The 12,475-nt window shown below is 42.6% G+C and overlaps 1 protein-coding gene across 5 annotated transcripts in view; it reads right to left on the bottom strand.

The window, feature by feature from the left end:
• The window catches only part of GLIS3 (GLIS family zinc finger 3), a 445,030-nt gene extending 432,561 nt beyond the window's left edge, over window positions 1-12,469 (bottom strand). For 3 of the 5 annotated variants that reach the window (XM_081802769.1, XM_081802771.1, XM_081802775.1), the window contains exon 1: window positions 12,076-12,215. Coding sequence is in view for 1 of the 5 variants with exons in the window: in XM_081802770.1 (XP_081658896.1) it covers window positions 12,076-12,352 (277 nt within the window). In the remaining 4 variants the exon portion in view is untranslated. Of the gene's footprint in view, window positions 1-12,075 lie in introns of all 5 variants that reach the window. The other 2 variants (XM_081802770.1, XM_081802774.1) reach the window with 2 other exon arrangements.
• Window positions 12,470-12,475: the final 6 nt, after the last annotated feature.

Here is a 12,475-nt window from a genome sequence, read left to right as displayed (position 1 = left end):
CCTCTGACCCTCCCCCCTCTCATGTGCTCTCTGTCTCTCTCATTCTCTCTGTCTCAGATAAATAAATAAAATCTTTAAAAAAAAAAAAAAAAAAAGAATTCTATCAGTCTGTCACATTTCACATTGTCAGGCCATCCAGTCCTGAGAAACGCTCTGAGGTCCATCTCCTGCCCTTCCCTCCACTACGGTCGCCAAGAACGGACAAGGAAACCCAGTCCAGCCAAACCTTATCACTTAAGTTGTCTTATGGGACAATAACAAATGAACCCTAGTATCAAACCGGTTGTAAGATTTTGGTTTTTCACATTGGAAAACTCCCAGTGCCCTTCCTGCTGTGTCCATTTAAGAACTCCAGTGTATTATCAGCTGGTCTATTGAGTTGTGGGTTGACTGTGAGCGAGAATCATTTCATTTCGGGCGCCTGGGTGGCTCAGTTGGTTAAGCGACTGCCTTCGGCTCAGGTCATGATCCTGGAGTCCCTGGATCGAGTCCCGCATCGGGCTCCCTGCTCGGCAGGGAGCCTGCTTCTCCCTCTGACCCTCCCCCCTCTCATGTGCTCTCTGCCTCTCTCATTCTCTCTCTCTCAAATAAATAAATAAAATCTTTAAAAAAAATTTAAAAAATTTAAAAAAAAAGAATCATTTCATGTCTCTGTGCTTTGCCAGAGGATGTTGGCCATCTATTCTCCGCTCATTCATAAAACAGTGTTTTCTGAGTACTCTGAACCCTGCAGAAGAGAGCACTTATTCAGCACCAAACAAAATAAATAAGTATATATGTTGTGCTGGCAATTTGTTGAAAATGAAGAATCATCCAACATGACTGGCACTATGAGTCATCATGAGTCCATGTGACAAGTGTCTGTAGATTTGCAGACTATGCCCACTTGCAAGTTTTTAAAAACAAAGGAGTCTTTTTGCCAGCAAGATCATATACAAGCAGGAATTCTCATCAAAAATCTGGATAAAAACACGTAAGTAGGTACTTAGCATTAGGTTAGATCATTAAGAAAGTGAGACTGCAAGAAAAATAATTAACGTGCTGAGAAGTTAATTAAGTATCAGACACTCATACCAGCCTGTCAAACTGGACTTTCATTTTATTTTATTTATAAACTGCAGTCCTGTTTTAAATAGCTTTAGGTTGAAAGTAACAATAACAATAACAAAAATGCACTTAAATTTTATTACTAAAAAGACAACAACCAGAAAGTAAAGTAATTAATGCCATAAAGAAACAGCAGTAAGGCAATGGCGTATAAGCTAAGAAAACCAGCCTCAAGACAAAAATAAAATAAACTCTAGGTGAAAATATGCTTAATAACCCAGTTTTCACATTAATTATGCCAACAGATTTTTCAAGCATTAGAGACTAGAATTTAAAAATCAATTTCATCTATCGCTATTATATTTTAGAAAGGCCATATGATCATTTATAAGCCTAAGTCACGTAGTAACAAAAAAGGAATAAACTGCTAACTTTTAAGAAAGACACATCCTTAATGAGCCACAGTGTCAGGACACCTGAGTTCTACCTCTGGCAAATCATTTATAACTTCTCTGGACTTACAGATTTCATCCATAAAACAAGGAAGCTGATGATAATCACTACAGTCTCTTGAAATTCTGATCCTCCAGATAATTAAGACATGGAAGATTATCAAAAATACCCACTTAAGATGATCAAGGATAAATACATAGATTTTATACCTATGGCACTCAAATCAAGAGGACAGGGTAGACATGGAAGCAAAAAGAGTAATCTTCATCCACTCCGTCAAAGCAAGAGCTGATAGGAGGTTCTCACGTCAGCAGCGTGTTGAAAGACAACACTTACCTTGAAAAATGGACCTCAGGATTAAATTTGCCTACATTTTGCCAAAAAGCGAAATCACAGCTAATCAATATCAAAACCTAACTGGTAGGATTCCACTAGCAGAGCATCCTTCTATTTAAAAACCTATTCAAGGGGCACCTTGGTAGCGCAGTGGGTTGAGCACCCAACCCTTGATTTCGGCTCAGGTCCTGATCTCAGAGTCCTGAGATCAAGCCCTACATCTGGCTTCTTGCTCCATGGGGAGTCTGCTTTTCTCCCTCTCCCTTTGCCCCACCCCCACCCCGCCGCTTGCTCGCGCGCACGTGTTCTCTCTCTCTTAAAAAAAAAAAATGGGGGCAACTGGGTGGCTCAGTCATTAAGCATCTGCCTTCGGCTCAGGTCATGATCCCAGCGTCCTGGGATCAAGCCCTGCATAAGGCTCCCTGCTCAACCAGAAGCCTGCTTCTCCCTCTCCCACTCCCCCTGCTTGTGTTCCCTCTCTCACTGTATCTCTCTCTGTCAAATAAATAAATAACAATCTTTAAAAAAAAAAAATTGTTCAAGTTCTCAGAATTATTTTCTCCTCCACCCTTCAGCCACTGCCTACCCCAAGATGTCAACAGAAAAAAGAGAAGAAAAAGAAAAAGCAAGGAACATCCTGAAGTACAAATTTAGGGTACTCTGGATCTCACATATTGATACAGTTAGAGTTTTAATGCTCTGTCCATTCAAACAATGAAAATGTTCATTCTGTCAAATGAGTCAACGTGAGTTAATAAATCTTCCTGTTGACCACTTTCGAACTCCAAAACACACTCCTGTAAGTCAGGTCAGAAAGGAAATTACTTAACTCCTAAGGAAACTAAGGCACAAAACCATTTAATAATTTCACTGGTTTTCTGGAAAAGCTATGACTTTGATCAAAATACAAAATCATGACTCTACCACCTTCTACCTAAGGCTCCAGGCACTGTGTCTCAGATTAAAAGATCCAACAAGTGAAAAGCAATGTTAACTGAGCCATTCAAGAAAATTCCAAAAACACGAGTTCCATAATGCCTATTTACAGCCAAAAGCCCTTTCTTAGTAAATATCATTAATAAACTCATCTAGAGTCATAATTCATCTGATGAGCCAGTTAATTATTAATTTTCATACATCATTTCATTTCCTTAGGCTACATTTAGCCTTTGTTATATTTTCCATTCCTTATGCCACAAGCGTTTCTTACTTACCCTGCATAGAAAACCTGATAATGAGACACAAAATACTGGTCAGCAAACAAAAATGCTCCTGAGCTGTTTCTTTTATATACATCTAAGCCATCTAAAATAGGGTTTTTATCGATTCTTTTTATTTTTTTCCCTTCAGGTTAATGATTCTATAATTTCATTAACTGCCTTTTCAACATCGCAGCCTTGATCATTAATAGACCCAAGCTATTCCCCTGCGCTTCTCTTGGTTACGGCTTTTGTAACCAGAAGAATATAGAAATGAAAAGCCTATTGACAGATAATATAAGTTATTCTCATGCACGGCTGCAGTGTGAAGCACATTTTGCAATTCAATCAAGGACAGATAGAGCTGAATGTTCTTAGATCCCAGGAGTTCATTTTAATCAGCAGAATGTACCTTGTCCTAACACAGGTGACTGACTCCTCAGAAAAGATTGTATAAACAAAAACCAATCGTGTAAGTCATTTTATTGGCAACAATATAAACACGGCTATATTAGATGAAACCAATAAATCAAAATTATTCTTGTCTGCAATTTTAACAAGAGGAAAGTGCAAACATGTGCCTGTGGAACTGGAGGATATTATAGAGGAAACGCACTGGATGTGTACAGTATCATTTCTCTAAATTGAAAGGAAGGGTACTATGTTATGATAAAGTAACCCACAACAAAGTGGAGTTGATTGTTTCCGTGGTTTCATAACTTTATTCAGTGAGACTGACAGATTCACAGACTTCACAGCAGAAGTTACACAGAAACAGGGCTGGGTGGGATATTTCCACAGTAGTGAGACATCGAGCACAAACTTACAGAGGTTACACCTGGTAGCTACCACGTATAGAATATACAGTCATGTAGGCACTGCCCAGGTTTGATGTCAGGAATGCTAAGAATATTAACATATTTATTCTGAACACTAAGATGTACATGCATTATTCAAGCAATATAATCGCCAATAAGATAAAATCTTACAAATCAAAGAGGTTTAGTGCTGAGTTATATCAATTACAAATATGAAGACAAATTACTATTCCCTCCAGGTATTCAAGACCATTCTTTCAAAGACCACTCAGAAAAGATAATATAATGCACATTATGGATCCCATCTAACTGATTGTCTTATCTGTGGATTTCAACCCTTAGCTGTCTAGAGATATACACTTTTTTTTGTTTTTATATTTTATAAAATTTTCTCAATGAAAATAATCTTCCCTAAGCAGGGAGTAAAACATCTGGCAGTGCCCTTTTAAATTCAAATTAATGGCTATAATATGCCAAATGCAGGTAGTAAATATGGACAAAGGAAAGAAGAGCAAGAGGAAAGGGGAAGAGGGACGGAAGTAGGAGAAAAAGAAATGATCAAGTCCACTTCAGGAATCTATTCTCTAAATTAGTCAATCCTAACTTAAAAATCAAAGCAGAATTGAGAACCCTCCAGAGGGTGATTACAGATTGCTGGAAGAAATTATGAATCTTCAGGAAAATATTACTGGAGGGCGATATTAAAAGTCCAGTAACCTCTCTTAGAATCCATTCTCCATACTTCAATACATCTATACAACTCTCAGACCCCCCTAGCTTACCGAATATCACTACTTTTAGTAGTAATTACCTACAAATGTTTCATTTACTTAGCCTCAATCATTAAGTCATCAAGGAGTACAGAAAGTTCTAGAAATCTGTGACCCTATCACAAATGTCAAGGGAGAGGGGAATAATTAGGACTGCAAGCAATCACACAAAATGAGAATGAACTTGGAACCAAAAAGATTTTTAAGGCAAACATAGGTATGTTCAGAAACGTAACCATGCTTTGGCCCTAAATTCCTAGATCTATGTTTAACAAAGGGCTCTTTCTAAAGCAGTGTTTCTCAAACTGGTTGCAATCCGATGGTAGGCCCTAAAATCAATTATTCAATGGAAAAAGTGTTTTTTAATGAAACAGAACTGACTACAACAAAATAGAAGCTACCAGAGTACATCAACTGTATTAATGGTTAAGTACAGTTCTGTTTCAGCTACTTGTGGGTGTACATGTCTGAATATCTTCAATGCGTATAGTGTATATTGAGTAAGATGAAAAAATTGTTTTATGGTGAGTTATAGTCAAAAAGATATAAAAGCCACTGTTACAAAAGCATTTAGACTATTTGCCTGCCCAGGCACCTAACAAAAATAAAAGGTGCAGGTACAGACAGAGTTGAACAGCCAAAGTAAAACAAATACCAAAATACAGCCGTAATGAGCAAAGGATCTAAAAATTCATTATTTTTAGCTTTATAAAACATAAGGATTCACCAGTACAAGGTTATCCTCCTACCACTGCTATCTTTTCACTGTGCATTTGACTCAGTAAATATCACTCGATCACTTGTGCTCTATAAACATCAAAAATCAACCAACTAACAGAATTAGGATCGAAATGACCCACAATTGTAGTGATTCCGCATTGCAGAAGGTAGAGGACCTTCCCTGAAAGAGAATTTCCTTCTTACAATGCTAAAGGGGGACAAGTTTAAATTAACACGCAATTGCCTTTGAGAACTGAGTTTGTCAAAATGTGTTCTTAATGTGAGTTAACATCAGATCCTATGAGGAGGAATTTGAAATGGAAAAATGAACACATTCCTTATGATGTCACCTGAATTGAAAAGAGGGAACTCCACATGGCCATGGTTTGAGACACAAAGGCCTCTTCAGAAATATAAAAGAAGAGTAACTGGCTGGAGACCTTTCTTTCAAAAACAAAACAAAACCTCCAGCCTCATAGGAGGAGATACATATGTAGTAAAATATGGCAAATGCAAAGTGCATTGTTTGTCATTTTTCATGTACAGATGACTACTTGGTCCATATGAATAACTACTTACAAAGTTAAAGATCACAATCCTTTCAAACAGGTAATAAATAACTACTTATGGGAGATTCTAGAAATAAAACTGAATTCATCACTCATTAAACCAAATACTCAAGCATATCAAAGTGTCCCACATCACATGTATAAATGAGTGATTTCTTTCCTTCAATGTAATTATTGCTTAAAAGTGACCAAAAGAACTATTTTTAGTGTTGATAGACAAAAGTTTTACACAAGTTAAATTATGTTCACTGACATCACTGCAGAAGTACGAACATTCACAACAATGACTAGGCCTTAACCAACATGACGAAAGAAAAGAAAGAGAAAGAAAAGAAAGAAAGAAAAAAAAAAGAAAACACCAACATGAATGACTCAGTCAAGTTACAGAAAGCAGTAGAATCCACTGGTCATGCTGGAAAGGTTGGGAAAACATCAATCCATTTATTCACACAAAAGAGTAACAAGAATTCATACACAGCCCTGGCATCTGGTTAGTTTTCTGCATATAGTATTCAGCAGGCCTAGAAATGAAACTTCAGGAATAACTGATATTTAGAAAATCTGATCTTGAAGAAGAAAAAGAAAGGAAGAAAGTCTGATTTCTTTACCAAGGCCCCCAGGACAGGGTCTGATCTGGTGCTGTAACCCTATCTGCCCATCTGCAGTTCAGCAAGGCTTGCTGCACCTGAAAGGAATGCGCAGTCATTCCCATGCTCGGCCTTGAGGAGATCACATCAGATGAGAATGGCCCCATCAGCTTTCTTCATTTCAAGTCTGCTCTCAACCACTTACAGCTCTCATGATTCCAGTTTTGCAGACAAATCACCTGATTTTGTTCCCATAGTGGAACATAATTGGATCCTTGTTTCTGCTCATCCTACAATGGGTGGTCCCATCCACATGGGTGGTCTTTCCCTTCTCCCTTCTTTTGCCCCCCTTTTCCCCAAATCCAGATCTTACTTACCTTCCAAGTCCACCCCAAATACCCAACTTTAGGCCTTTCCTGATCCTCTCTTAATATCTGTATCTATTTGCAAAATGGTTAGAATTACACTATTATACGTAAGTTCATGGAATTCCAAATATTAAATGAGATCAAGCATGTTACTTGCTTAGCACAGTACCTGGCACATAGAAGGACCTGATAAATGTTAACTATTTTACTCGAAATACCTCTCTTGTAACATTCATACCTTTCTACATTGCCTTATAGTTATTTGTCTGTGTTTCATTACCTTTAGGGGTCCTGTCTAATTTACCTTTCAACTGTCACCAGTCCTTATATGTACATAGATGGGGGTTTTTTTGGTTTTTTTTGTTTTTTGTTTTTTGTTTTAAGATTTTATTTATTTGCGAGAGAGAAATGAGAGACAGAGAGCATGAGAGGGGGGAGGGTCAGAAGGAGAAGGAGACTCCCTGCTGAGCAGGGAGCCCGATGCGGGACTCGATCCCGGGACGCCAGGATCATGACCTGAGCCAAAGGCAGTCGCTTAACCAACTGAGCCACCCAGGCGCCCCCCTAGATGGTTTTATATTAAACCTATAAATTTATATTTTTCATACTACATGTATTATACATGTATGGATTTTTATATTACATTTATATATTACATACATTTATATGCACTCATACTTATCATACTGTACTACTCATTTATACTGAAAAACGTGGGATGACTGAAATATATAATTATGTATTTATATCCTATACTTATCATTTATTGCCCAAATAAATCCAATATAATAAGGTGTAACCGTGTGATCACAAATCCTACACTCTGTGTCCTGTGGAGCCAGTTAAATCACAGTGGCATGTTCCCTAGTTTATTCCTTTCTCTTGACAGGAAAAAGTAGCACAGACACTACAGCACTCTTCTGAGCAGAAACATTATCCTGGCCTTTATCGTGGTGTACTCATGAAAAATGAAAAATCATAGCTAAAAGCTGGAAAACAAACATAGTCATTTCAGTACTGAGACCAGGCACTTCTTTTGTTGTGGGGGTTGGTGACCCTAAGAGAGGGGCTGTCAAATGCATTTGGAGCCGTCATGGAGGAAGGAGCTCCTCGGCATTTTCCTTGCTCATCCCGCACTGGCTTCATGCTGGACACTTCGCTCTCATCTGTTGTCCCCCTGTCAGACTGTCATTAGCATAGAAAATATAGCTTCTGTTTTGTCAGTGTTTTCTTTAATTCTGTCATATTAAGTAAGGCCTGACCAACTAACTTCTGCAAGCTAAACTATTCCCGCCATGTTTAAAGGGAAATCCAAATTATTTGACCTACCAGAAGGTTGTTACATCAGGAAAAGAAGCCAGACCCAAGAGTACATATTGAATTATTCCACTCACATAAGATATTTTTAAAAACAGGCAAAACTAATCTATCTGTCAGAAGTCAAGGCAGGGGTTACTTTTGGGGGGAACATAGTGAGTGGAACGGTGTATGAGAGATGTGTGTGGAGTGTTGGTAATGTTCTATTTCGTGATCTGGATGCCAGCGAATCAGTTGCATTTAGCTCGTGAAAATTCATCAAGCTTAAGATACGTGTATTTTCTGTATGGATATTTTATTTCAGCTCAATAAAAAATTTGGGTTTTGTGTCAACTCCATCTGAAGTAAATGGAAAACTTGGAACTTGGGCATCTTTTTATCGAACTACATGTTAGAGTCATTTAAAGGTTTTGTCGCATGTCTCATCCTCCAGGAATGAGTAAGGCAGCACAGATTTCCTACGCTCCATTTATTTATTTTTTAATTTTATTTTCAATCCCAATTGAGTCTATGAAGCAACGAGCCTTAGTGTAAAGTCCTGTATTTCCACCTTCTTTATAATATCTTCCACAGAAAATAATTACAGAACCACAGAAAATGACTTCTCCAGGGAAGAGAATGTGCACGGGATGCCACTTCCTGAACTATCTCCTTCAAGAAGTACTTCATCTCTATTCGGGAAGAATTACAAATTAACATTCCAACTCCAGAGATCAATACCTACAATATGAGAGGGACAAAAGTGAAAAGAATGTCCTCAGGCTTAATTTACTAGCAAGAAAGAACACTCAGAGAAACGGACTGAGAACACTCAGCTCTCTTTTGAAACCATGGAAAGACCACTTTCTGCCACATGAATGAAGACAGATTTGGTACAAAACATTAGTTTGCTATTGTTTCACCTACCCTATCCTGCTTATTTGGGCCCAATAGGAATTTTACCCACTAGCTGAACCCTGGAGTCCACCCCACCCCACCCCCCAAGAATTTGCTTTTCCTGTTGGAATGGTGGCCACTTCCAAGCAAACCAACAGACCCCAGGTATTCAATCTCTGACAAACCAACTACTATTAAGGAACTTGGGTAGAACCAGGGCTCAGAGAAAAGATGCCCTCTCATAACTGGCCTAAGGTGAACCAGGAGAGAGGGAGTCGTATACAGCAGCACTTAGACTGAACTACTCATACTCAAGATCTGCTGAGTCCTCTGAGCAACAAAGGAAAAGAATTCAACTACCAATAAGGAAAAGTGTTTTGAAGGGAACTGAAAAAGAAATGTCTCCTACTCTTCCTTTCAAAGGCAGTGGCGAGTCTAGAAGGGCTGCCATAGACAACTAGTGAAAACATCCAAAAAATTGGAGTGCATTTACATGTGATCCTAAACCTTCGGCATGTTCCCTGTTGCAACACCATGTAATATCACACAGTCCTGTCTCTACCTGGCTGCAAGCTGTCCCCTAACCTTCATGTGAGCAAATCCTTCTTCTGCAAACCTTTGCAGTTTGCACTTATTTAACACTTCACCAAGGAAGCAAAATTAGAGGGGGGAGAAGAGGAGGAATGGGAGGATTAAAACCAAACAAATCAATTTTATACAAAAAAAAAAAAAAAAAGCTTCCCAGTTTAGTGTAAAAGGGTAGTCTAATAGAGAACGTGACACAGGGGAAAACGGATGTCTGGCTAACTCCCAAGGCAGAAATCATGACTCATCAAAGCTTTCAGTGGGGACCTAAGGCAACTTCACATTTGTCTTGAGTTCACCTTCACGCCAAGAAATGCTCTCTGCACTGGAAACTGGGAAACTTGAGTGTGTGCCCGGCATCTATGACAGTAGCTATGAAGGCCTGGACAAAACCCTAGAAGTCTTTGGGTCTGGGCTTCCTCGTGCGTAGGTGATCACCAAGGTCCCTTCTAGCTTTAACAGTCTATACTTGGTATTCCCAGTTCCCATAGCCTCAAGGGATTTGGTCCGCTGGGGGGAGCTGCAGTACATCCCTCTCCTCACAAACTCCAGCACCCCACCCCCCACCCAGGCCCAGACTCTGGGGAGATACTGATGTTCTGGAAGTAGGTGGGGAGCGGGTGCAAAGCCCTTTACTCCGTAAAAGGGGCGGCAATTCCAAGAGTCCAGTCTCAGGAGACGCTGCTCCCTGCCATTCCGGAAGTACCCTCCACCCCCAGCCCCTGCCCCGGGGTTAGATGCTCCAGAGATGAGGGCCTCGCAGAACCCCAGGAAGCCTAGCAGGGGGGTGAAGAATACAGAGCAGAAGGGCGGGAGCCTCTCCGGCAGGAAGAGGGCTAGAGAGATCCGGAGGGGTGCTGGGGACCCGCCGGGCGGGGAGAAGCGCCTGGGGCCGGGCAGGAGAAGGGCAGCCCTTATCAGTTCCCAACGCCCCCTGGCTTGGCCCGTGGAGGTCCCGGCCGAGCCACTAGTCCCCCTGTGGGGAGCGAGGGGCGGGTCTGAGGGCGGAGGCGACAGGGCCCAGCTGGGGCGCGCTGCTGCGACCCCGTCACTCGCCGGCCGCCTCTGACCCTAACCCTCCGCCCGGTCCGCGAGCTAGTGCAGCAAAACAAAACAAACTCGTGCCGGTTTCCTGTTGTGCAACCTAGTCCTGAGTAAGTCGGGCCGAAAGGGCGCCGCCGCTGGCCCGCGGCTGGGAAACCCAAGCGGCGGGGACCAGCGCGCTGCCCTTCCCGGCCCAAGCTGGGATTCCGGGGCAGCCGCGGCCCACAGCTCCCACCGAGCTCCCAACCCTCGGGTCTCCTTTCGCTTCTTGCCTCCCTAACACCCCCAACAAGTCGAGGGCGCGACTCGCGAAGCCAGAAACCACCTTTCCCAAAGCTTCTCCCTCCAGGTACCTAATTGAATCATCCATAGGATGACAAATCCGTCAAGGCCAAGTTTTCCAGACACTTGGGTAACTTCCTCATCCCCGAGGTGACTTGTCAGCTCCAGTGACTAACTTTAAGTGTTGCTTGGGGCAAGGTGTGTGTCTAGGAGAGAGCCGGCTGCTCACTCACGCTTTCCAGAGAGCGGCCCGGATCGACTTCAAAATACACACAGGGTCATTTACAGGGACTGGAGCCGCGAGCAGGACAGAGCGCCGGAGACTGAGACATTTTCCAAACAGTGCTGACATTTTGTCGGGCCCCAGGAAAATGTAAACGCAAAGTGACGAACCCGGTGTGCGAGCGTCTGAGTATGTCTGCGCATTTTCCGGCGTGGGAGGTTATAGTTATAGTCCTGGCGGCTGCGGGTCACGGAACCCCTCCCAGCGACAAGCGAACATACCCCCAACCCAAGGACCTTCCAGAGCAATGGGGACATTGTCTTTGGCGAGATGCAGGCATGCAAAACAGCCTTAGTGGAGCTCCTAAAACACGTGGAACTGGAAAACGCAACTACAGCCCCGTGTGAGCGCGCGGGACCTCACGTCACCCCATCAATTCCCACTTCTCCAAAGTTTCCCTTCAGTGGGGACTCCTGGGTGGCGTGCAGGACCATGCCCCTACGTCCTGTAACTTGCTTTGATTGTGTGGCCCTCTGGCCCCTGTTGTTTAAAAGAAAAACCAAAAACAAAAACTCTTCCTAATTAAACTTTAATACCTTGTTGATTTCCTTTCCGTCTTCTACACTCGGTGCTCTTAGGGAACTGACAACAACAGGGCTTGATTCCTAACCCAGGGTTGCTATCTCAACAAACAGAGCTTTTAGAAAATCTGGGGCTGGGGGGTGCGCGTAGCCTTAAACCCGCGTGAACGCCACTGGCTCAGCGTGGAAAACTATTCTAATCCCTAGTTTGTGTCTCTGAGCGTTAACTCCCCCACACTCTCAAGCGCCAGTTTCTCCCGTCTCTCGCCTGCGAGCAAAGTTCCTCTGGTATCCACTTACCAGGTAACCCGGATTTCCACAACAAAGCCAGGGGTGCGGGTCCCTTCCCCGGCCAGCCTGCGAATGACAGCAGAGGCCAGCGCTGGCGAGGAGTAACTTGGGGCTCCAGCCCTTCAGCGCGTTCCACGGGTTCTGCCTCCTTCGGAAATGAAAACTCCCATCCAAGCCGGGGGACGGAGCGCGGAAACCCGGCCCAAGTGCCGTGTGTGTGCGCGCGCGTGTGCGAGGGCAGCAGGGGGAGGAGGAGGCAGAAGGGGGGTGGCTGGACCCTCGGCATCAGCTCATTCTCCCCCCACACATACACATACACACGCAAATGTTCTTAAAAAGTTGAGTTTCGACTTTGTGCCTCCCCTGTCCTGCTCATCCTCGCCCTGGGCCGGGGGATGCGTCTGGGGGC

Source organism: Leptonychotes weddellii, chromosome 14 (assembly GCF_054177405.1).
Source record: "Leptonychotes weddellii isolate Sample4059 chromosome 14, ASM5417740v2, whole genome shotgun sequence".
Taxonomy (NCBI): Eukaryota; Metazoa; Chordata; class Mammalia; order Carnivora; family Phocidae; genus Leptonychotes; species Leptonychotes weddellii.
The sequence above is the reverse complement of the archived record's forward strand: the minus strand, read 5'-3'. Positions and strand labels throughout refer to the sequence as shown.